Here is a 22,285-nt window from a genome sequence, read left to right as displayed (position 1 = left end):
ATATCAGAAGTTTAAGATTGTTCCAAGGAATATTGTTCTGTTTTATGTTTTAGTTGGAACAGTATTTAGTTTATTTCGTTAGGAGAGAGTGTTATAAGTGTAACGAATTAAACTAGCGCCACCTAGTGTCATAGCTTCTGTAACCTGTTTAAATATGGAAAAGAAATAAAATAAAAGCAGTCTGTTATCCGCCATTGTGTAGTTTCAATAATAATTGTGTTTAAATAATATTCTTTCTTTTTTCAGACAGTGGATGAAGAAGTGTGGGATTATGAGTGATTATTTCATTCTAAAGCAGACATAATCAAGTCTTGCTCACTATCATGAAAATTTACAATAACAATCGGCAAGAAAAACTTCAAGGGTACTGGCTAGGCTAACCAATTCATGGAATTCTGTTTGTATTTGAAATTATAAATAGCTATTGTAAAACAAAAGTTTTCCAAATAAAGATTTTGTAAATAATGGTTGAATTATTTTGAAATTACACTGCAATAATGAATTTATTGCCTGCGTCCAGCGCCTTTCTGCTACCATTATGATGTCGTCGGTCCACCTTGTGGGTGGACGTCCCACGCTGCGTATTCCGGTACCCGGCCTCCACCCCAGAACCTTGCTGCCCCATCGGGCAACATGGAAAGCATTGGGGGAGGCCTAAGTTCAGCAGTGGACGTCCTATGGCTGAGATGATGATGAATTTATTATAATGGAATAAATTGTACAAGATTATCATCCTGTCACATTAAAGCCCTTAAAAAAGACCACATGGAGGAATTAGATTGATAGTAATGTGGAATGTATGTATGGTATCACCATCAAGTTATAAAATTAGTAAAATTCATTTATTCTCATTGTTATTATAGCAAGTTTGATTACACATCCCACCCAATGCTAATTTCTGACAATGACCTTGCCACTGTTTGATGTAGACACAAGAAGCTCGGTCACCACATTCCGCCCCATTTTCAATAATTTTACAAGATTATGTACAGATGACAGTAGGTACTTAAATCAAGCTAAACACTGTGGGGTATCTCACGACATTTGCAACTTAATATGTATTGTCTGATGTACTGTTGACTGCCTACCTAAGTAGGTAAGTAATGGTTATTTTACAAGGTAGGTAATGTAATAATTAATATGTGGGTGGGACTGTGGGAGCACTAAGATTTTGCAGCTAGCGATTATAAACTGTCGCAAGATTCGCCTCACACTGATAAACTCTTGAACTAGAACTCAATCTCCACCTAGAAGTAAAAGTATCACAAAGGTGCTAGATTCCTTTCTTTGAATTTTACTAGCCTCAAATTAGTCGTAAAATGTCATTTACCATTATAAATGATAAATAAATAGAGTTAAAGTAGCTTGCAAAAAAGTTAATCTCCTATCGTCTTGCTATCGTGGGCAAGGATCGAGGACGATAAAAACACCACATCCTATCCTATCGTGATGTCAAAATATGATATAGTTAGCGCTTCATGTTAGGGCTTGCCAGGTTTATCACAAAAAAAAAAACAAATCTATCACTATCACATTTTGACAGATGACATGATAATTTTCGGGGTGCCATGTTAGCGCCGGTAGATAAAACGATATAGTGACGTCAAAATCGATATAACGCCGCGATAGCAGTTTATCACGGCGCGCATCTTAGCCCTGCTGGAGACCTCCGCGGCTTCATATTACTAAGATTTACATTCAACTTACATCAACAGACATTTAACTTAAAATACAACCAGCTTAGACTTAACTTTCAGAAATACTGTCTTCGAACTACTTAATTTTAACTAGATATTTTTCGGCTCCAAACAAGCGAGCAGTTTAACCACGGTTTAACTATGCTCAACTCGATTACTCGAGCAATCCCTGGAGCCATAGACAATCTGACAATCAATCATTCATTACCTTTTGTCAAACGGGCGAATTGTTTCTTTACAAAGTGTAAATGCATTTCATTGTTTATTTTCATGTAAATAGCCATGGATCCAGGTAATAATGATTCCAAGAAGTTACCTGATGGTTGGGTGCAATGTATATCTAAAAATACCCCCGGGAGAAAGTATTTCTTCAATAGGAGAACGGGGAAATCTTCATGGAATGAACCGCAGGTTTGTTTCGTAATTTATTGAAAAATGTTTGCGTTTACGTACAATTACTACTCAATTTAATATATTTATGTGTTATTGCTCTTGTTTAAACAGTGATATTATTGCCCACTATGCATTTTGATGAAAATATTGAATTTTGAATTACCTATGTGGATAATCAATAATTCCTACAATATTTTTCAAGGTTGACGGCAAGCAAAGAAAGAGGAAAATCAGTCTCTCGGAGAAAAACAGGCGAGAAGAAGCCCAAAGAAGGAATCTGAAAAGGCACAGTGATGGTAAAGAAGGGAGTCCAAATAAGAAGAAACAAAAAGAAGGTATATTTTGATCAAACACCCATTTGTTTTTTACTTTAGTGGGTAGATGGAAAAGTAACCAAAGGAATAAAAAATACTACCACTATAATAGCAAATTACTTTTCTGAATTTCTAGCACATACAAGGCTATGTACTGTGTTTAATAAAATATGTTGATAATTAGTATTCTGTATCTATTTATAAGTAAATAGTACCTATATAAGTTAAAACCCATTAAAAACCATATTTGTTACAGCACCACCCACTCCAGAAAAACTTAAAACTCCCATTAAAAAGCCAAGCCCATCAAAACCTCCTGACTCCCATAAAAAAGGGAGTCCTCCCAAACCAGAAGCTTTGAAAACAACACCCAAGAACAGTGCCAACTCTCGCCTCTCCCAGCTCCGAGCCCAACTAGCAGCTGATACCCAGAAAGAAGAATTCCACAACAATGAGAAATCTCCATCTAAAGCTAACAATAAACGAATATCTCCAAATGCATCACACACACAAACAGAACCACAAGCTAAAGTTCAGAAAACAGAACTCAAAAGTCCAAATACAAATGACTCAAAATGTTCCACCAACACACAGTCACCGAGCAGCGACAGCTTCCAATCAATACCATCACCATCACAGTTTTTCGCTGCTAACAAAATTATATCGTCAATGAAAGCTCAGCTGCCGGAAGAATACTGCAATAAACCCAAGCAAAAGGATACTTTTGCAGACATAGAAGAGGGCATTTGCAATCAAACAGCAGAGTATCCATTTATGAAACATCCTGCCACCCCACCACAGTTTTCAGAAGCTAGTAAATTAGTATCGGCTATAAAATCTAAGTTGTCCTACAAAGTGGCCAGCAAAGAGACACCGATCAAAACTTTTTCGTCGGCTAAAGATCGAATGGAAGCATTGCGGTCAAGGTTGAGTAATGAGCCAGAGTCTGATACGTCACATGATAGTTTAAATATTAGTAAAGAAATAGCATATACAAAAGATATTAAATATACAAATGAAGCATCTTATACAGGTGAAGCTATGGATGTGGACTGTAAAGAGGTAAGACAATGTTTTAACACTTGAAATAATATCCTTAAATTCCTCTTGTATTTACTTTTTTGTGTGTTATATTCTAGGTAATAAAGAATGTACCAGCAGTACAATATACAAAAGACAATGTAGGTAGTAACAATGACAATCTAGTTTTAGTGGTTGATACAAACATTTTTATACACGAACTTGATGTGATAAAAAATGTGGTGAATTCACATATAAAAGGTAAGCATAATTTATACTAATTACTTCAGATTTTTGAGTTTATTGCTATGTATGAATTCTTATAGGAAAAATCATCTGTCTCCATTTTGCTGTGCTTAGGGCTTAATAATTAATTATTATACCAATAATTTTCCCCAGGATATAGCGAACACCCAACTTTGCTAGTACCATGGCGAGTGATCAATGAGTTGGACCGTTTAAAAGACAATAACAATGGGACTGGGGCAATATGTAAACGGGCCAAGTCTGCTATGGACTACTTGTATAAATCTCTGCCAGAGAGCAGCCGTATCAAAGGTAAACTTATTCTGCATTCTTTATTTGTTGAATTAGTTATTTAATTATCATTTTTGGGAAACCAGTACAGTAGAATCTCGATTATCCGGACTTCGATTATCCGGATATCCGATTATCCGGACTCATTCTTCACAGTTTCTGATTACCGATTTAGGGTCTGGACCCATAAAAACGGAAGGCGCCGCCACCGTAACACGGTATGATGTTCGTCTTAGTTCATTGTTAAAAGAAATGTATTCACCCAATGGTCTAAAATTTAGATTATTAGACTCTAAATGATGTATTGAAAACCCTTTCTATTGTAAAAAGTTAATTATTGTTTGATTTTACTTTGAAATCGATTATCCGGATTTTCGATTATCCGGAACACCCCTGGTTTTAATTGATCCGGATAATCGGGATTCTACTGTATATAATAGCATGTGCTATTTGTTTAGTCTGTTGATTTGAAGTAAATGTGCTGTGCGTGATAACATTCTAGGATAGGTCTTACCTAATACAGCAAACATAAGAAAATAATTCATTTGTGATCTTTAATAATTCAATGCCATACTTATCTAAGACTTGCGCGCGCGATGTAAAGACTTTATTTTCATCTTTATTCCATTGAATATCCCGATATTTTGAGCTACTCCTTTTTTTTTTATTCTACAAAACAATATCTTCCATATTATTTTCTCTCTATTTCTGTTACTCATTATGTCACCATCAGAGAGAAAGATAGAGCCAAAACATCGATGTTTTTCTGCATAAGATTACGGTATCACGATTCTAATAGATAAAGGCTAGACTACAAAAAGTTTCGAAAACCTCTAGTTCAGTGTTTTTCAACCTTTTTCATGACACGACCCCCCTAGTATGAAAAAAAAATTTTTGCGGGGTCCCCGACCGTCCGCTTTTTTTCATGCATTTTATAATGTTACAAAGATGTTGTAGGGACCGAATACTTTAATCCATACAACATTTACAATACATTTGCATTTCGGATAAAATTTACCTACTGTTTTTTTACAGAGGTGCTTTTAATGACCTCTCGCGACCCCCCTATAGAGGCTTCGCGACCCCCCAGGGGATCGCGACCCACAGGTTGAAAAACACTGCTCTAGTTCATTGGTTCCAAAAGTGGGGGGCGCGCGAAGACCTTTAAAGGGGGGCGCGGGCCATATATCTGTGTACTTAAGTATAAAAAACCTGCGACCGCTGAGAGAATGCATTCCAGACTGCTCGATACGACCAATGAATAATCTTGACTGGAGGAGGGGAGGGCGCGGAATTGTTTGTATTGTCGAAAGGGGGCCCGTCTTAAATAAGTTTGGGAACCTCTTCTCTTGTTTACGATGCACGTTACAAAAGTCGTTTATTTCAGGGCAGTCCCTCCGCGACGCGAATTCCCACATCTATCCCTGTGAGATCCCGGATGACGAAATACTTAACTGCTGTCTCCAGCAGTCGGAAAGGGGCAAACCTGTGGTAAGAACGTACAAAACTTTCGACCTAATTCCATTTTTTTACTGAATTACATGAAGAAAATATATTGTATCTACTTCCTCAGGTTTTGACAAATGATTGATATGGACTCCTATTCTAAAAGCACTCAAAATTCTATTTATACTCAAGTAATTAATCTTGAGTGTACATCGCCAAACCATGTTGGTCAAATTTACGTTAAAATGTTGCTTGTTTATGGATCTTTAATGTTGGATACGATGCATCGCAGCTTACTCAGCACGAAGGGTCAAATATCGTCATGCAAAGTAAATCTGAATGTCATTTGCGTGACAATACCCACGCTTACTTGACCTGATTCGATAAATAATGCATGCCTACATCCTGGATGCTCTTTAGCTCTCATCTGTTGTCACCTTTATCTCAGCAAGATTCTTTGTTACCGTCGTATCAGCCACTGCTGAAAATAGCCCTCTAATAATTCCAGATAGGCGGGTCGATAGCGGCCTTCCTACCACCTTTATAAAGGCCTATTCAGACCTAAGCGGTATTCGCTACCGTCTGCGGCAGAGAAAACCCAGTGGGTATGCGGTAATAATACTGTTCAGACCTAAGCGGTATTCGCTACCGACTGCGGCAGAGAAAACGCTCTAGCCGCGGTACTTGATACTAAATACCTGAGCGAAACCCGCGTGGTATGTACCTCTACCCACAGCGGCAGCGAATATCGCTCAGGTCGCTCTAGCCGCGATACTTGATACTAATTAAATACCTGAGCGAAACCCGCGCGGTATGTACCTCTTCCCACAGCGGCAGCGAATATCGCTCAGGTTTGAATAGGCCTTAAAGTCATCTTTTTTACCCTTTGTTCATCTCAGATCCTGCTGTCAAACGACAAGAACCTCTGCAACAAGGCGGTCATCAACGGCGTGAAATGTATCAGCCTGAATGAACTCCGACCGCTGATAGTGCACAGGCCGCAGCCTCGCGCGCCCGACTTGTGCGTGAAACTGCAGTGCCACCAAACTGCGCTGTACCAACTATTAGCTAATATTCTAGAGGTACACTACACTGAAGTCCGGTCGCCGAGCAGATAGAATTTCGTTCAATGACCCCAATCTACTCATCCTTGTCGCGACTGTGCGACGGGCGGCCGCAGTGAGTGCTCGAGCGTGACAGCAGTATACAGCTAGGGGTCATTGGCCGAAATTCTATGTGCTTGGCGACGGTACTTTATAGATACTTTTCAAGTCAATAGACATACTTGTCAACTGCCATACTATAACAAAAGTTTCAATTCCAGAACGAAATGCGCGCCAAATACAACAACCTATGGCAGCACGTGCTGTTCAAGGCGCCGCCTTGGAGCCTAGCGGACGTGCTTCAATGCTTGCTCAAGCACTGGGTCGCGGTGTTCAGCGAGGTGTTCCCGCGCATCGAGCACCTCATAGCGGAGCTGAGCAACGCTCTGCGGGCTATACAGAGCAAAGGTAGGTATAGTCTGGTCTGTGAGCATGTAGAATTTTGTCCAATGACCCCAAGCTACCCATCCTTATCGCTCGCGCGTAATTATGTTGCTTTCGCGCTCGCACACTCACTGCGGGCGCGCGTCGCATAGTCGCGACAGCAATATAATTACGCGCGAACGATAAGGATGGGTAGCTTGGCGTCATTGGACAAAATTCTACGTGCTCACAGACCGGGCTTTAGATAGATAGTCTCTATGGCAGCACGTGTGTTCAAGGCGCCGCCCTGGACTCTAGCTATCCATTAAACAAGTGGGAAACATACGACAAAATTGTAATAGGTATCGAATACTGATTTACGTTCGTTCTGTATTAATTTCATTCTATTGTAATCATGAGTTTAACACTATTGAACAAAACGACGCTCAGACGATCCCTCTGTTTAAACTATTTTAGACGCGCCCCCTTTCGACCATACCATACATTCCAGTCAAGATTATTTATTCATTCTCTCAGCGGTCGCAGGTTTTTTATATAGTACACAGATGGCCCGCGCCCCCCTTTAAAGGTCTTTGCGCCTGCCCTGGGGGGCGTGCCCCCCATTTGGGAACCAATGGTTTAAACAAAATTCAATTCAAATTCAAAATTCAAAATTTCTTTATTTTCTTATAAGACACATTTACAGGGGTTGGGTGTCTCCTTTTAAGTTTAGAAAACCTGTATTAGGAGACGCCCGCTCTTTCGATCAGTTTTATACAATAAGAAAATAAATAAAATTACATGATTTTTTACTTACAAATTAATTCGTACCAAAAAGTTGTGTGAGTATGAGATATTGTGTGTGTGGGTTTGTGTGAATGTGTGCATGCGTTAGTTGTTTCTTGTGTTTGCTTGTTCCCTAATTGTGATTTATCTGTATAAGTACCTACAAACTGAACGGCTATTTCTGCGGCGAGGAGGTAGCGACCGCTTTACTGCAAAAGTAGCCGTTCAGTCTGATCATAATCAAGTTCCTTTAACCAATTTATTAAAGTCTGTTTACACTCATTAGAAGACATTGTATAAATATGTTTTAGTCTGTTTACTTTATTATATATAAATATGGATTGTACCAAGAATTGCTGTCTAGCAAATAGTGTTCTAGCTGGAGGTTGTTTTATGACAGAGTATGGATTTCGCTTTTTGAGAATATCTGGGTCTATATTATAGCTCTTGTGAACTTTGAGAACAGATTGTAGTATAAATAATTGTCTGACTGTTAGAACATTTGCATCCCTATATAATTTAGATGTGCTATACATTTTTCTCTTTTTTAGCATGACTTTTAGTATACTTCTTTGAGCTCGCTCGATGCTTATAAATCGAGTCTTATGAGTACCTCCCCAGATTGTTATACAGTACAGTAGGATTGATTGGACAAGGGCTGTGTAGATGTAAGTTATAAGTTTTTTATCAGCAATATTACGCAGGTGTTTAAATAACCAAGTCAATTTGTTAGCAACTATCGTTAGGTTACCATGTTAATTTTTGATCAACTGTCACGCCTAGATATTTAGTGGTAGTGACCCTTTCTATTTTTTGACAGTTGCATCCTGTTGATCTGTTCTCACATGAGTGGGCAGTTATATTTAAGTCACTTTCAGGTTGCATACAATCTTTAATGGAGAATGTGATGTAGTTAGTTTTATTTGTGTTTAATGAGAGTTGGTTTAGATTTAGCCATTTAATGACTTTTTGTAAACCTAGTTCAGCATCCTGAAATACGGTCGACCAGCTACTATTTTCAAAGAGTAGTGCGGTATCATCTGCGTACGATATAATTTTTCCGTTGTTAAGTTGTAGATTTGCTAGATGCGATAGAAACGATGCTGAATACAGAAGTTTCATAACTTCAGTACAGCGTTGTATTAAAGTTATAACCCACTATTTCAGATCCGTCATCGCTGTCACAATCCGAGGTGTCGAACTTCAAGGAACTCTGTCTGGAAGTGGCGGTTAAGTGCCAGATCATACCGGAATATATGGAGCTCGCGAAGCGGACGGTAGAAAGAATCTCGCGAGAGAGCGAGACGCCCCCAGTCCCGGTGCCGGTAGACAGGGACAGAGAGATGTGCGTCATCAACGCCTTTGAGGCACTGTGGACGGTGTTCTCAAGTTATTGGTGAGTTATTTGGAGTTCTTTTAATACATATAGATCGTTTCATCCACGAAGACGCGCCCCACCAATTTTTGGTCGAGCGAAGCGCGGGGTGCGGGAAGTTTGATCCGAGCAATCCGAGCGTTATTATTGTAGTGTGCTTGTGCACTCATGCATAATTTAGCGTGTTCCGATAACACTCAAACATTCACAAAAAAATGGTAGGGCGCGTCTTCGTGGATGAAACGTTCTATAGTTGTATTAATATAGGAATGTTGCATTGTCTCGCCCACACTGAACTAATAGGAATAAGGAATATAAAGTTTGATTTACCAAAAATGTAAACGCCATCATTTTCACCAACTACAGGACGTCCACTGTAGAACATAGGCCTTCAATGATTTCTAGTTTAAAAATGTTATGTCAACCACATGTCAAAAAAAATGTGCATATACATTTTGTGCGACAGAGTAAAGATGCGAATGATAATCTCGATCTTTACATAAAATATGCAAACATTGAGCAATGCTTTGTTGTTGTATCTCTCACGGTCATACTGTTCGGGGTAAAATATTCCCATGTTTTATTAATGGTGTACGAAGGTGCCCTTGTTTTGTGTCGATTTCAATTTTAAATTATAGTGAGGCGTCTGTCAGTTGCTTACCATACGAGTATGGTAAGGTACTTACACAGACACACTTAAGATACAAATTGATATGTACTTATGACAAAAAATTCTGCCTGTCAAATAACAAAACGGAAGCACTAGGGATAGAACGTTTCCATTACAAACACTTTTAAGCGTTTTAGCTATAATATTTTCACACTTGAATGCAAGTAACAAGTAATTTGAGCACCAAAAATTACAAACAACAAAAACTAACTAGAAAAATCCGAATCGGATCTATTGCGTAAACTACCTTACAAATAGCTCTACGACTACTCCGGACCCTAATTTCACGGATTCGCGATCGGATACAATATAAATCTTCTATTTCAATAGCAATAATTTGGAGTTTAAAACGATTCCGCGAATACCACGTGTGAAGCTTTGAATATTCTATTGGGAAAGTCTTCTTTCCAATGACCCCAAACTATATCCATCCTTATCGCTCGCACGTAAATATATTGCAGTCGCGCCTGTGCGTGTGCGAGCGCGACAGCAATATAATTACGCGCGAGCGATAAGGATTGGGTAGCTTGGGGTCATTGGACAAAATTCTGTGTGCTCGGCGACCGGATTTTAGAGATCTGACTTTGCGTCTCTCGTTGCAGTGCCAAAATATCAAGCGGACTGGGCATCCCGCACAGCCTGGAGGACAAGATGGCGGAAGAGCCGGGCGTCGCGCAGGCGCCACTGTGCCGCGACCTCGCCGTGCGCGCCCAGCAGCTCGCGCGCGCTCTCAGCGGGTGAGCCGCGCCATCAAGTTACACACACACACACACACACACACACACACATGCACACACACACACACAAAACACACATACACACACGCACAAACACACACACATGCACACGCACACACACACACACACACACACACACACACACACACACACACACACACACACACACACACACACACACACACACACACACACACACACACACAGCGCCTTCAAGACGGCTAGGAGTCGGAGTGGTCGCCATGGCCGGAATCGGTCGGATGGATCATCATCATCAAAGTTAATATACCTAGCGGAGTAGAGCAACAAAGGGCTAAGCGAGCAAGATGTCGCTAGCAGCAACACTGTGTGATAAAAGAGATGCGTGATCGCCGTCACGTCAAACAGAACCGTTTTTTGCAACTATTTACTTGACAGTTCGGAGGCACTAAGTGGCACGCTGAAAAGAACTGGGATATTTTCAGATTTTACGCGAGTGAATCGTGGATGTTTCTTTTTTTTATGCACACCCAAGTTGTTCAGTCACTTGAAAAGGAATCTGAGTTGTATGTCATCATCACCATCATCATCATTTCAGCCATAGGACGTCCACAGCTGAACATAGGCCTCCCCCAATGCTTTCTACGTTGATCGATTGGTAGCGGCCTGCGTCCAGCGCTTCCCTGCTACCTTTACGATGTCGTCGGTCCACGTTGTAGGTGGACGTCCCACGCTGCGTTTTTCGGCACGCGGCCTCCATTCCAGAACCTTTCTGCCCCATCGGCCGTCAGTATGTTGGCCGGAGTTGTATGTATACGATTCCTTTTCACAACAGCTAAAGCCTGGTCCGTGAGCACGTAGAATACCGTCCAATGACCCCAAGCTACCCATCCTTACCGCTCGCGCGTAATTATGTTGCTGTCGCGCTCGCACACTCACTGCGGGCGCGCGTCGCACAGTCGCGACAGCAATATAATTACGCGCGAGCGATAGGGATGGGTAGCTTGGGGTCATTGGACGGTATTCTACGTGCTCACCGACCAGGCTTTATACAGGCATACGGGACTATTCCCACCTCTCGTTCCCACCACTGCAACTCCTGTGTAGCCAGGATCTACAGCTTGACCGCCACAAAAACCCAACCAATGAAGGTCAAGTTTGTCCCGGGGGAAAGTTAAACTGTCATTGGACCCGCAACGAAATTAATCAGAAGAACATAGGAGGAGTTCGAAATTAAGGTTCGACTTCCCTCCATTGCAAAGCGGATGACAGGTGACAAACAAAGGTTTAAAAACCTTTAAGAAAAAGATTATGCACCACGGACAATAAATTAAATTAAGGGGGCCTATCTTATGAGCAATTAGCAACTACCTGCCAATAATATTTTTCACAAAATCGCTTAAAAGCACGGAAATTTTTCCTTGTCGCGACAAGATCGGTGTAATAAATTGCGGAAACAGATGTATGTTGTATTGAATTAAGCATTATATCACGTTCATGTTTCCAAAGATCACACTCCCACAAGATATGATGGGCAGACTGCTCATGACTGACATCATCAGTGGAACACTCGCAAAAAGGAGACGGAACTAGTTTGAATTCGTGAAGTTTATGTTTAAAGTTGCCATGTCCCGTGAGGAACTGCGACGAGCAATGGTCGATTTCTAACCATCGCCTAGTTAGACGTTCGCGTACATTCGGGAAGAATTTATATAAGTGACGTCCTTTGACTGACGTATCCCATCTTTTTTGCCATTCATTAAGTAAATCTTCTTCAACGACTTCTCGGGAATCAAATAATCGACTTATTTTAGAACGATCGCGGCTATTTAAGAAATCGGAGGTTATATTTTCCCTTGATGTGAAGTACATAGCCGCACGCTTTTGTACCTCTAAGTCGACCGGCAGTACACCAGCCAGGACTGGCAGAGCCTCCGTGCTCACACTTTATACAGGCATTCATATAATCCTTTTTTCGCAGAGCACTCAGCATAGAAGTCGAGATCGGTGAGCATCAGTTGGATCAACTGGAGGCGGCCTTCCGCAGCGGTCTCGCTCTCGCGCGGCAAGACGCCAGCGCGCTAGACAAGGACAGCCTGAGGGTATTTTGCAACTCTTGCAGGTACGTTGAACTTGTGGAAGATGTCTCTATGACATAACAAATTATGACATCTTTATTCCCTCCCAAGATTTTTTTTGCAACCAATCTCTTTATCAAAATAAGAAAATAAAACCTAGATACTATTACAGAGGGTTTAGTGCAAGTTTACACTAAACGTCGTCGCTAGCGTCTGCGTAAAAAAATTACATTAAATGTATGACAGATTGTACAGCGTCCCTAGTGGATACTTTCAAGAACTAAAATCTTCATAGATTTGTTTGACACACTCGCTAGCGACGACCTTCAATGCAAACTCGCACTAAGTACACGCACAGGTATATTGCAAAACTACGTAAGTTTATAGTAGGCGCACACCGTTGATTTTTCGTCGGCCGATAGTTTAGTCGGGCAGTTGATCAGTATGGGCATGTATGGGAGTGCGCACACTACGCCGATTCGATTTAGCCGATTCTTCATACAAATTAAAATCGGGCACAACTATCGGCCAACTAAAAATCAACGGTGTGCGCCTACTCTTATAATGATAATGGATCGCTGTGGGAGGGGTAACTTGTGAAGTTGTGACGTAACAGAGCTGTCACGGCATACATATCATGTTTCACTGACGTTTGACATAACAAAAACACACTCTCGCACCGTTCCTCTACCGCAGTACTATACATACATACAGATAAAGGTTATGTTGTTTCAGAAACATGCTCCAAGAAGCGTGCACAAAGTTCTCCCAACTGTCCGAACTATTGGAGCTGTGCAAGAGCAAAATGCCGAACGAATGAAACCATCAGTACAGTCGCGGCCACGAGGCTATATCATAAGGTAACCGAGCTTGACTACTTATATCATCAAACGGTATGTGCTTGTTTACTCGATTAATAAGTGTCGTATAAAAATTAAGCTCAATTTGTAACGGTACAGGCAGCCTTGAGAACTGGGTGTTGTTTGGAAAATATGAAAGTCTCAATGAGGGTTTTCGCGTATGAAAGATCCGCTAGATGGCGGGACGTGGATGTGGGGTCTGACTGCTGCGTAATTGGTGGATTTTGACATATCTGTCAATGTCATGTCAAAAATAACCAATCATGCAGCATTTGGACCTTGCATTAACGTATTGCCATCTGGCGGATTTTTCAAACGCGAAAACCCTCATTAATTGTGTAATAGTACAACCCGATCGAGTTAAATGCGCATCTGGCTTCCGTGACGTCACGTCGACGCTCGACTTTGGTACGGACGGGGGGAGATATACGGGTGAGTGGGAGGGAGAGTCGCAATCCAGCGAGGTACGCAGCTAGCTCAATAGGGCCATTCTTAAATGACACTCAAACTCTGTTATAATTATTATTAAGTTTAAATTCTCAAACTCGAGTTTTTCTAACAAGTTAATTAAGTTTTTTTTTAATGTTGATTTATGTGTGCCTTTCGTGTTAGGTTGCACTTACTGTGCGAAGTAACCAGTACAAACATCTATTTATGAGTTTGTGGTGTACAATGGTCTATCCATTAATAATCTTATTTCTCATCTACTCAAGATACAACCTAGCTGGCGACCAGATTTCTTATATTCTCCACTCTTTAGAATAAATTCAAGCAATCACTACATTAATCACAGTCTTGAATATAAGCTAAAACAATTTTGAGTGTCGTTTATAATACGACCCTATCAAGAGTAGTCGTGGTTTAGATTTTGTGTAAAAATATATGAAATTGTTCCTTTTTGTTGTGCAATATTTCTTAGGAAATATTCCTTATTTAAGAAATTATGTAAATTCCAACAACACCCTAGCATTCTTACATTATCTTCAGGCTGACTGTACCTACCTAAACCGATGTTTATATGTCCGCTTGAACAAAAATGCATATTATGATGAATTACTTTTGACCGCGACTGTATCGGTATCTAGTCCGCAGTTTGTACAAACTTGTACCAATTTAGGAAAAATTTATGAGAATACTATCTTTCAATTTTATAAAGAAATCCCTTTCAAAGTTTTTTTTAAGATTTTCTAATAATTAAATTATTTTTCACTGTTACCTACTTATGTTTCACAAATCACCAAATTGGCGTAATTTTACCGCAAACCAGATTATACCCTATTAAAAATGTGGTAAATCACAATTTTGCTATGATGATTTCATTATGTTTGAATACACAATTAAATAAAAATATAAAAATTATGAAAAAATTGGGGAAAAGCGATGAAATTCAGCAGAAATGGAAATTGACGGTTGGTAAAAAAAGACAAATAGATTTAAAAAAAACTAGAGGATGGTGAATTCAACATCTTTTTTGTGTACACGTAGGTATTTTCCATTATTGGTGATTCCATCAAAAAATATAATACACCGAGGCATTGTATTACGTTTTTTGAGTTTTTCATAACTTCAAAACTTATTTTCGTAGGAAAGGGATTTCGAATGTCTTCGAAGACTGACTAATTATTATATTTTGACGGCTGTTCGTCTTTAAACATTATATTATAAGTTTGTAACGATCTATTTTTTCAATTTTAGTGAATAATGCGCAAAAGGTATTCGTGTAATATCTGAACCCGCTTAGCCCTGCACAGCATATGCATACTAAGTTCTGTAATTTACATAATTTGTTACGTCAATACATAAATATTTATTACTTTTTTTAAGTTGTTTACTTTCTAGTTGTTGAGTGTCAAATATCTAGTCTCTTCAAAAGATTTTGTCAATTTTGTAAATAAATACATGAAAAAATAGTGAAATTGACGTCAAAAGTTAGAATCGATAGTATTATTTCAAAATCACGGAAAGTGGTAGTTAGTTAGTTAGTTAGTTTTGCAGGGCAATCGAATACCGCACTTAGCCTCATGATTGGGCCATTGTGCGCGATTTGTGGTTTATCTTCCTACTCCAACCACCCCAGTTCCCCCCAGAATGCTAGCAGCCCGTCTAGGCTGCTACAGGCCTCCTGTAGCGACGATGGTGATCGAAGAAATTGAGCCCGTTGTTCTTCCACGCTACTGCACTCCATGAGCACATGCTGCGGTGTTTCCTCTGCCTCCATGCACCCCCTGCACAGTGGGCTGTCTGTAACACCTATGTTGTGTAGGTGCGTGTTTAGCATACAGTGTCCGGTTATGACACTGAGGACCTTGCGGATACTGTCCCTGTTTAGTCTGGTGAGGCTGCGGGAGAACTTTTTCGATACGTCCGGAACCGCATCTTTTGTTTGCCTGCATCCTTCGCTATTTTTCCATTCTGTGTGGTGTTTTTCTTCTGTTTTGGAACGCAGCCAGTTCCTGATCTGTGCTTGTGGTATCGGCAGTATTGGTTCCAGACCAAATACTTTTGTGTCCGAACCTCTTCTTGCCAGTTCATCCGCTGCGTCGTTGCCTAAAGAGTTGAAGACGGAAAGTGGTAAAGTTTATTGATAACTTCCAATCATATCCTTTTCTAGTTGGGTCTTTAGATCCCAACTGCTAAAGAGTTACAGTCTCTAAAGTGAAGCTACAGTCCCGTTGTAGCATTTTATTCTTTCTTCCTTCTTTGAGTAATTGAGCATTTATTTGACATTTAACTAAAGAAGATTGTCAGCTGCAATAAAATAAACAATGACAGTGCAAATGCACTTACAGGGCAGGTATACCTACCTAGACTGCATCTCATTGAACATCAGGTGTGATTGCAGTCAAATACCTGCTTTGTTTGCATAAAAAAATAAGTATGCATATGTTGTGCTATTTTTGATGTAAATTAAAGCTAGTGGTCGTCTCCATGTGTAAAATAGATACCTATATCGATGTCATAGCTGTACAGAATACTGACTTCGCATTTGCTAGTGTATTGATTACAAATTGTCTAAGATAAATGACTTAAAAATCCGGTTTTTCATGAAATGTATACGAAAAATACAACATCTATTAAAATCGTATACAAGAATGTGTAAATAGTATGGTGTCCAATTGTATCAAAAAGATCTTGGTTTCCAAGTATGGATCGAATTTATTTGGAATTTGAAAACATTTTGATAATTGATAGAAAATCTCGACTTCTTCTTGAATATTTACTTGTGCAATGTATTGGATGTTGTATGCATTGTTTTGAGAGTATAAAAAGGCATTAATAAGTCTACATAATATTTCCATATTTTCACATTGGTGTTAAAGCTTTTTTCTAAATGTATTTAACTGTTAACTTTGCGATCAATTGCGTAACTATGAGTGTCCTGGCAATTCCATTATTCCATGTTTAGTAATATGTAAAATGATAGTGTCACTTAGAGTCATGTTATTCGTAAACGAACAACATACTTGGATATTGTACATTGTGGTCATTGACCCACTGAAGACTAAAGTTGACAACACATCCACATAATTTCCATAATGTTTCCCACGTAAGCCTCAGTAAAGGTAAAAATGTTGCTCGTTTACGAAACTCTAACATAACTGAAAGCGGTTTAAAAATCTTCACAAACGTTTTTTGTGTAAAGTTTTTAGGAATTTAAATGTAGTTAATATTGACCAAACATTGACACAGATGATTTCTATTGACAAAGGTAAAAAATCGGCAAAAATGTAAGGACCACTGTGGGGTCCATGAATGTTAATTATTTTTGAATGTTTGAAACGTTTCCAATTAGGTGAATACGGAGACAATCACGAAGCATCGCAACACTGGGCCCGATTCTGGTTTATTCTATCTTTAAAAACTCCTTTTCCTAACTTGTAGTGCTTTCTTTTAAGTTTTCGCGATATTTCAACGATGATAAATTGAAATATATAAGGTGTTATTTTTTGTACTGATCATACTTTACCAACGCATCTAATAAAATCATACAAATACAACCCAAGTGTTTTTGAAAAAAAATTCAGGCTAGTTTTTGTTTTTACTTTTCCTAACAAAAAAAAGATATTATTTTTACAACCATCCTGTCTTCACTCACTGCCTCTCTCTCTTTCTTTACTCATTTCATTCATACGAGTACGAACAATGGCCGCGCGCATTCATTCAACGTTCACACACATAAAGGTTAGATTACACTAAACCTACGTTACCAAAAATTATCACTCGTGAGTATGTACGATGTTACGTCATGTTAATAGGTACTACGCGCTGGGAGAAACAAAATCTAGCTACATAAGTAGGTAAATAAGTGTATTTTCATTAGTGTAATAGCGGGGGACTTTTCCAACGAACCGAGGCGAATCATCCGCGTTAAACTAGAAATTTAGAAAAGAATAGAAATTGGAATTCAATATCTACGGTTTCGTAATGCCTACGCAATTTATTTAGAGACGTAATAAAAAATTGATAGGTAGGTACATACCTATCACTACTTCGCTTCGCGTCAGTGGAAATGCACCCTAATATTGAATATGATTATGTGTTGTAAATAAAACTCACTGATCAATTTTCCTGGTTTTAATTCCTAAATTATGATTTGCCATCACACTTTAGATTCATTGATTTTACTTATTCACACATTTACCTATTTTGAATGTTGTTATTTAAAGTTCCTAGGTTATTATTACACTAATCACAATACATTTTGAACGTCAAGCCTTTGTTGAATGTTCACGTAAACACTGTCTTGCACTGTCTAATCTAGCCACGATCGAATTGAGGTAATGCTTTCGGGCTGCACACTTGCTTGCTGTTCACTAGACACCACGTCGGATGTTGTATTCACAATTCGCGCACTAACTTTTTTACGGAAAAAGTCCCTTTCGCGTAAACAAGCACTCATCTGTCCAAATCACACTGTAGGTATGTACCTAGGTAGACTTCCGCAATAACCATCGATAGAACTAGGTCGCGGTCGTGGCCCTTTGGCAACAACTCCTTGATAAGGCATTCCGTATTTTTACGCAAAAGCCGCCGTCTGCGGCGCTCGCATCTGGGTACCGCCAGCACTGTGCCGGTGATTGAAATTGAAATCCAGAACTTCGTCCTCGAAGCGCACGGAATCTCGTCAAGTCAGGATACGGCTGCGCTCCCTGAAGCGCTGCGCGGCTCCAAACAAGCAATGAAGGTTTTCGACTCGTCAATGTTTCTCGTCGGCCAGTTAGTGTGCCCGAAACATAATTTCACCTGCGTTTTGTTATTGATCAAGCGCGGCATTGTAATAAATCACACATACACTGCAATACGTTTGGGCGCATTGGACGGACTGGGACGATTATTTATGTTGTTGCGCTCCCGCATGCCGATCGGCGGCTCGGCGCGGGCTGTGGGCGCGGAGCGACTGGCATGGCAGCGAGCGATATCAATATGGCCGACTCACGCGGCGCGGCACGTGGCAGTGGTCGTTGCCCTCGGCCGGCTACTACGATAGTGCGTACAAACGAATACTCACCGCGCTCAAAGGATGATTTATTTTTTATTTTTTTCGAAACATTCTTTGTCGTTTTACTCGAAAACTAGCCTGAATTTTTTTTTAAAAACACTTGGGTTGTATTTGTATGATTTTATTAGATGCGTTGGTAAAGTATGATCAGTACAAAAAATAACACCTTATATAATCCTTATTTAGCAACATTATTTAGCAGTAGTTTTTTTTTTTTGCTTTCTTTGAACGTTTCAAGTTTTAGATATTATAGTGAAATAACAGTCGGAATCGGGCCCATGATGTTGAGAAAAATAAAAGTTATTAAGCGTTACGGGTATCTGTATTTTCCTTTGTATATCTGCTTGGTTGATTTGTATTTCCCGAAAATAATTCTTGTCAAGAAAAGGACTTGGTATTTCAGAGAAAAACATGGCTAATAAAATGATCCGTTAGCTGCAGAAATTTCGAATCGATGTCTGCATAATTGGTGGTACCAAATACGGAATACTGAGTTTATGATGACGTCACTTATTTAGACAATGCCGTATAAAAATATACTATTTTGAATGTTTTAATAATGTGCATTTGGAAAAGAAGTTTGCAGTGAAATCTTTGCCAAACTTTGCATACAAATAAACTTGGTCAAAGCTAGCTGATCACAGGATGCTGCTGGTTTATACCAGAGTAAATACAAATGAGTAGGTCATCTTCATAGAAACGCACCGAGCGCGCACACACTGACAAAATTCGGCGCAACACCCCGCTAATCCACGCTAAATTTTGTCAGTGTGTGCGTGCGCGCCGCATACGTATTGGCGCGCTTACATACAAACCGCGCTCGGTGCGTTTCTATGAAGATGACCTACTCATTTGTATTTACTCTGTTTATACCTTGTATCACCCTAAACAAAAGACAGGCATTATTTTTAGGTGAAGTAGGTACGGACGACAGCACATCAACCTAAACACAGTGGCATCTTATCTCGTTGTAACACAGGCTATTTTGCAACAAAAATTTACAACTTGATGTGTTGTCGACTGTACATGTAATTATTTTATTGATTTAGGGCAATTATTAGGTTAAGATTAAGATTATTTCCCTTCCTGTTTACATTTGTACATGAGATATATTTTATTTACCCGCATGTTTTAACATACAATGTATGTCACGGTTTAGAGATTTTGTTGGTCATTAAAATATTATCTAATTTATTTTTGGAAGTTGCAATAATATATGTTCTCTTGACGATTTAATAATAGTATTTATTTAAAATTATTTTTCTTTTATGGAGATGCAAGGTTCTTTCTTGTTCATATAAAATTGAAAGCAAAATTGCGTGTTATCTCTAAAGCATAAAATAATAATATTAAATCGTGCAATTCTTTAATAGTTATTGGCTGCAGACATACATAATTATTATGTTTTATGGGCTGGCATAGAAAATGCTAGATGCCCTGCAAACATTCTTCTTATTATAAAGGTATTTTAATGATTGTAAAGAAAGTTAAAACTTATGGTTATGAATTGTATGCCTTGGTTACTTAGAGCTAACTTTTGATCATACATTAAATTGTTAAATATTTGTAATTTTCTTGAATAATTAACATAGGTAGTCTGTGAAATCAATTTTCATTTTTAAAGAATAGCTCGATTATAATATAATTATCTTAAATTAATCACCACAACCGCAGGCAACCATACAGGTTGCCGGAAAATCAACTCAAGATGAAATATTTCATGAATTTCATGTCTTTCGAATATTGATGTTAAAAATCGAGAAATGTTGTTTCAATCAACTTATGAGCTTATGCTTATATTATTTTTTAATATAATAATTTGTAACCGTCTTATGTTGATTTTGGTTACTACTCATATTTTGTTAAGTATTTAAGCATTTCTATGTATTTTTAGTTACTGAAAATAATATATATTTGGTTTATATGCTATCCGTGCTGATCGTAATGTGGGTTGACATTATTAGTACTCATTATAATAAACAGTTATCAAGATTTTGCTTATAATATATCTTTAGTGTCACGTTTAACATGATTACTGTTATTATATGCCTTTTTCAAATGAGGTAACCTTCAATCGGACATGCAAGTTAAAATCTTTTAATGGTTTCGGACCTTAACACAAGGCAATAGAGTTCATAAGGACATTGCCTGCTTGAGGGTTAAGCTTATTTATTACGGCGTAATGAGAGAGCGGTCTTAACTGAACAGATAACAGCACATCAGACTATAAAATATTGTCGTAAAATAGCACCTATTACAAATAAATAAGATGCCAGTTTTTAGCTCAATATGCTGTCATTTGTACAGACCGCCGCAGTGTGCCAATGGATTTAAGTTTGGCGATAAAATTTATAGTCTACTTCATTTTTCCTAATGAAAAGGTATTAAGGAAAAATATTGTCTTCAGATTATAATTGTTAATTCTCTTTCTAGGAAATAATTTTGACAATTCGATTTTTTTTAATCTAGCCATATCAGGCAATTTTGACGTTGCATCAAAATTTGCAATTTTCCTCACACATCCAGTTGTCTTATGTGAGAAATCCCTTTATGTTGTTGTATTATACCTGACTCCAACCATGGCCTAGGATGCACGCCGTGATAAAAGTTTATCGAGGCATTTTATCGATTTTACTTGATAAGCCCATACGTTTGACGTAACTTCATTGAGAAGATTTTATCACGGCCCGCATCTTAGCCCAGCAGGTATTTAGTTATTTTATTTATTATTATTATTTAGGTTAATCCACAATATCAGGCTAGCCAGATCTGGTTTCTCAAGCCTGACACCTCCATAGTATGTCAGTGATATCCAAACGATAATTTACCGCATACGCCATGACTAAAGCGAGGTTTAGACTAGCAATAAAACTTGTAGAAGTTGACTTCCGCAAGCTGTTTACCACTGTGTAAATAGCTGTGGCAAGCGAACTTCTGCAAGATTTATTGCTAGTCTAAACCTCGCTTAATAAGTGACTCAATGTGACCTCTTCACGACCAGCACATAGACCTCCTCTGTGATCGTTTTCGAAACGTTTTCTCATGTAAATAGATGTGTATAAATGTTAAAACTACAGTATGTGTTAATACGGCGTACTTGCTAACGACGCATTAAATAAATGTGAGGACGACGAGAATATTCACTTGTTTCATTTTTACTACTTTTTAAATTACTTTGTGTGCTTAGCCTAGGCGCAGACCACATACTTTTAGTTGGCCGATAGTTGGGTCCGGCTGTTAAGGCCTATTCAAACCTGAGCGATATTCGCTGCCGCTGTGGGTAGAGGTACATACCGCGCGGGTCTCTGCCGCAGACGGTAGCGAATACCGCTTAGGTCTGAATAGGCCTTTAATCAGTATGGACATACCTATATGAAAGTGCGCACATTACACCGATTTGGTATCGGTCGATTCTTCGTACAAACTA

General features: G+C 38.9%; 1 protein-coding gene and 1 long non-coding RNA gene across 2 annotated transcripts; both read left to right on the top strand.

The window, feature by feature from the left end:
- Positions 1–1,910: 1,910 nt before the first annotated feature.
- LOC135072844 (transcriptional protein SWT1) lies at positions 1,911–10,445 on the top strand. Its single transcript, XM_063966885.1, has 10 exons — positions 1,911–2,108; positions 2,293–2,425; positions 2,661–3,466; positions 3,544–3,685; positions 3,824–3,982; positions 5,349–5,452; positions 6,307–6,489; positions 6,732–6,918; positions 8,827–9,055; positions 10,307–10,445. Exons 1-10 carry the CDS (start codon positions 1,980–1,982, stop codon positions 10,443–10,445), a joined length of 2,211 nt encoding a protein of 736 aa, XP_063822955.1. The 5' UTR covers positions 1,911–1,979.
- Positions 10,446–12,407: 1,962 nt separating this feature from the next.
- On the top strand, positions 12,408–14,292 carry LOC135072689 (uncharacterized). Its single transcript, XR_010257481.1, has 2 exons — positions 12,408–12,542; positions 13,234–14,292. It is a non-coding gene; the product is annotated as an uncharacterized LOC135072689 (long non-coding RNA).
- Positions 14,293–22,285: the final 7,993 nt, after the last annotated feature.

Source organism: Ostrinia nubilalis, chromosome 6 (genome assembly GCF_963855985.1).
Source record: "Ostrinia nubilalis chromosome 6, ilOstNubi1.1, whole genome shotgun sequence".
In the NCBI taxonomy this organism is placed as follows: Eukaryota; Metazoa; Arthropoda; class Insecta; order Lepidoptera; family Crambidae; genus Ostrinia; species Ostrinia nubilalis.
The sequence above is the reverse complement of the archived record's forward strand: the minus strand, read 5'-3'. Positions and strand labels throughout refer to the sequence as shown.

Excerpts from the sequence above, each read along its gene's own strand:
- LOC135072844 (XM_063966885.1), top strand. The coding sequence starts at position 1,980 with ATGGATCCAGGTAATAATGATTCCAAGAAGTTACCTGATGGTTGGGTG. Across the intron at positions 5,453-6,306 it reads CGGAAAGGGGCAAACCTGTG|ATCCTGCTGTCAAACGACAA; the intron begins GTAAGAACGTAC and ends TGTTCATCTCAG. Across the intron at positions 6,919-8,826 it reads GCGGGCTATACAGAGCAAAG|ATCCGTCATCGCTGTCACAA; the intron begins GTAGGTATAGTC and ends CCACTATTTCAG.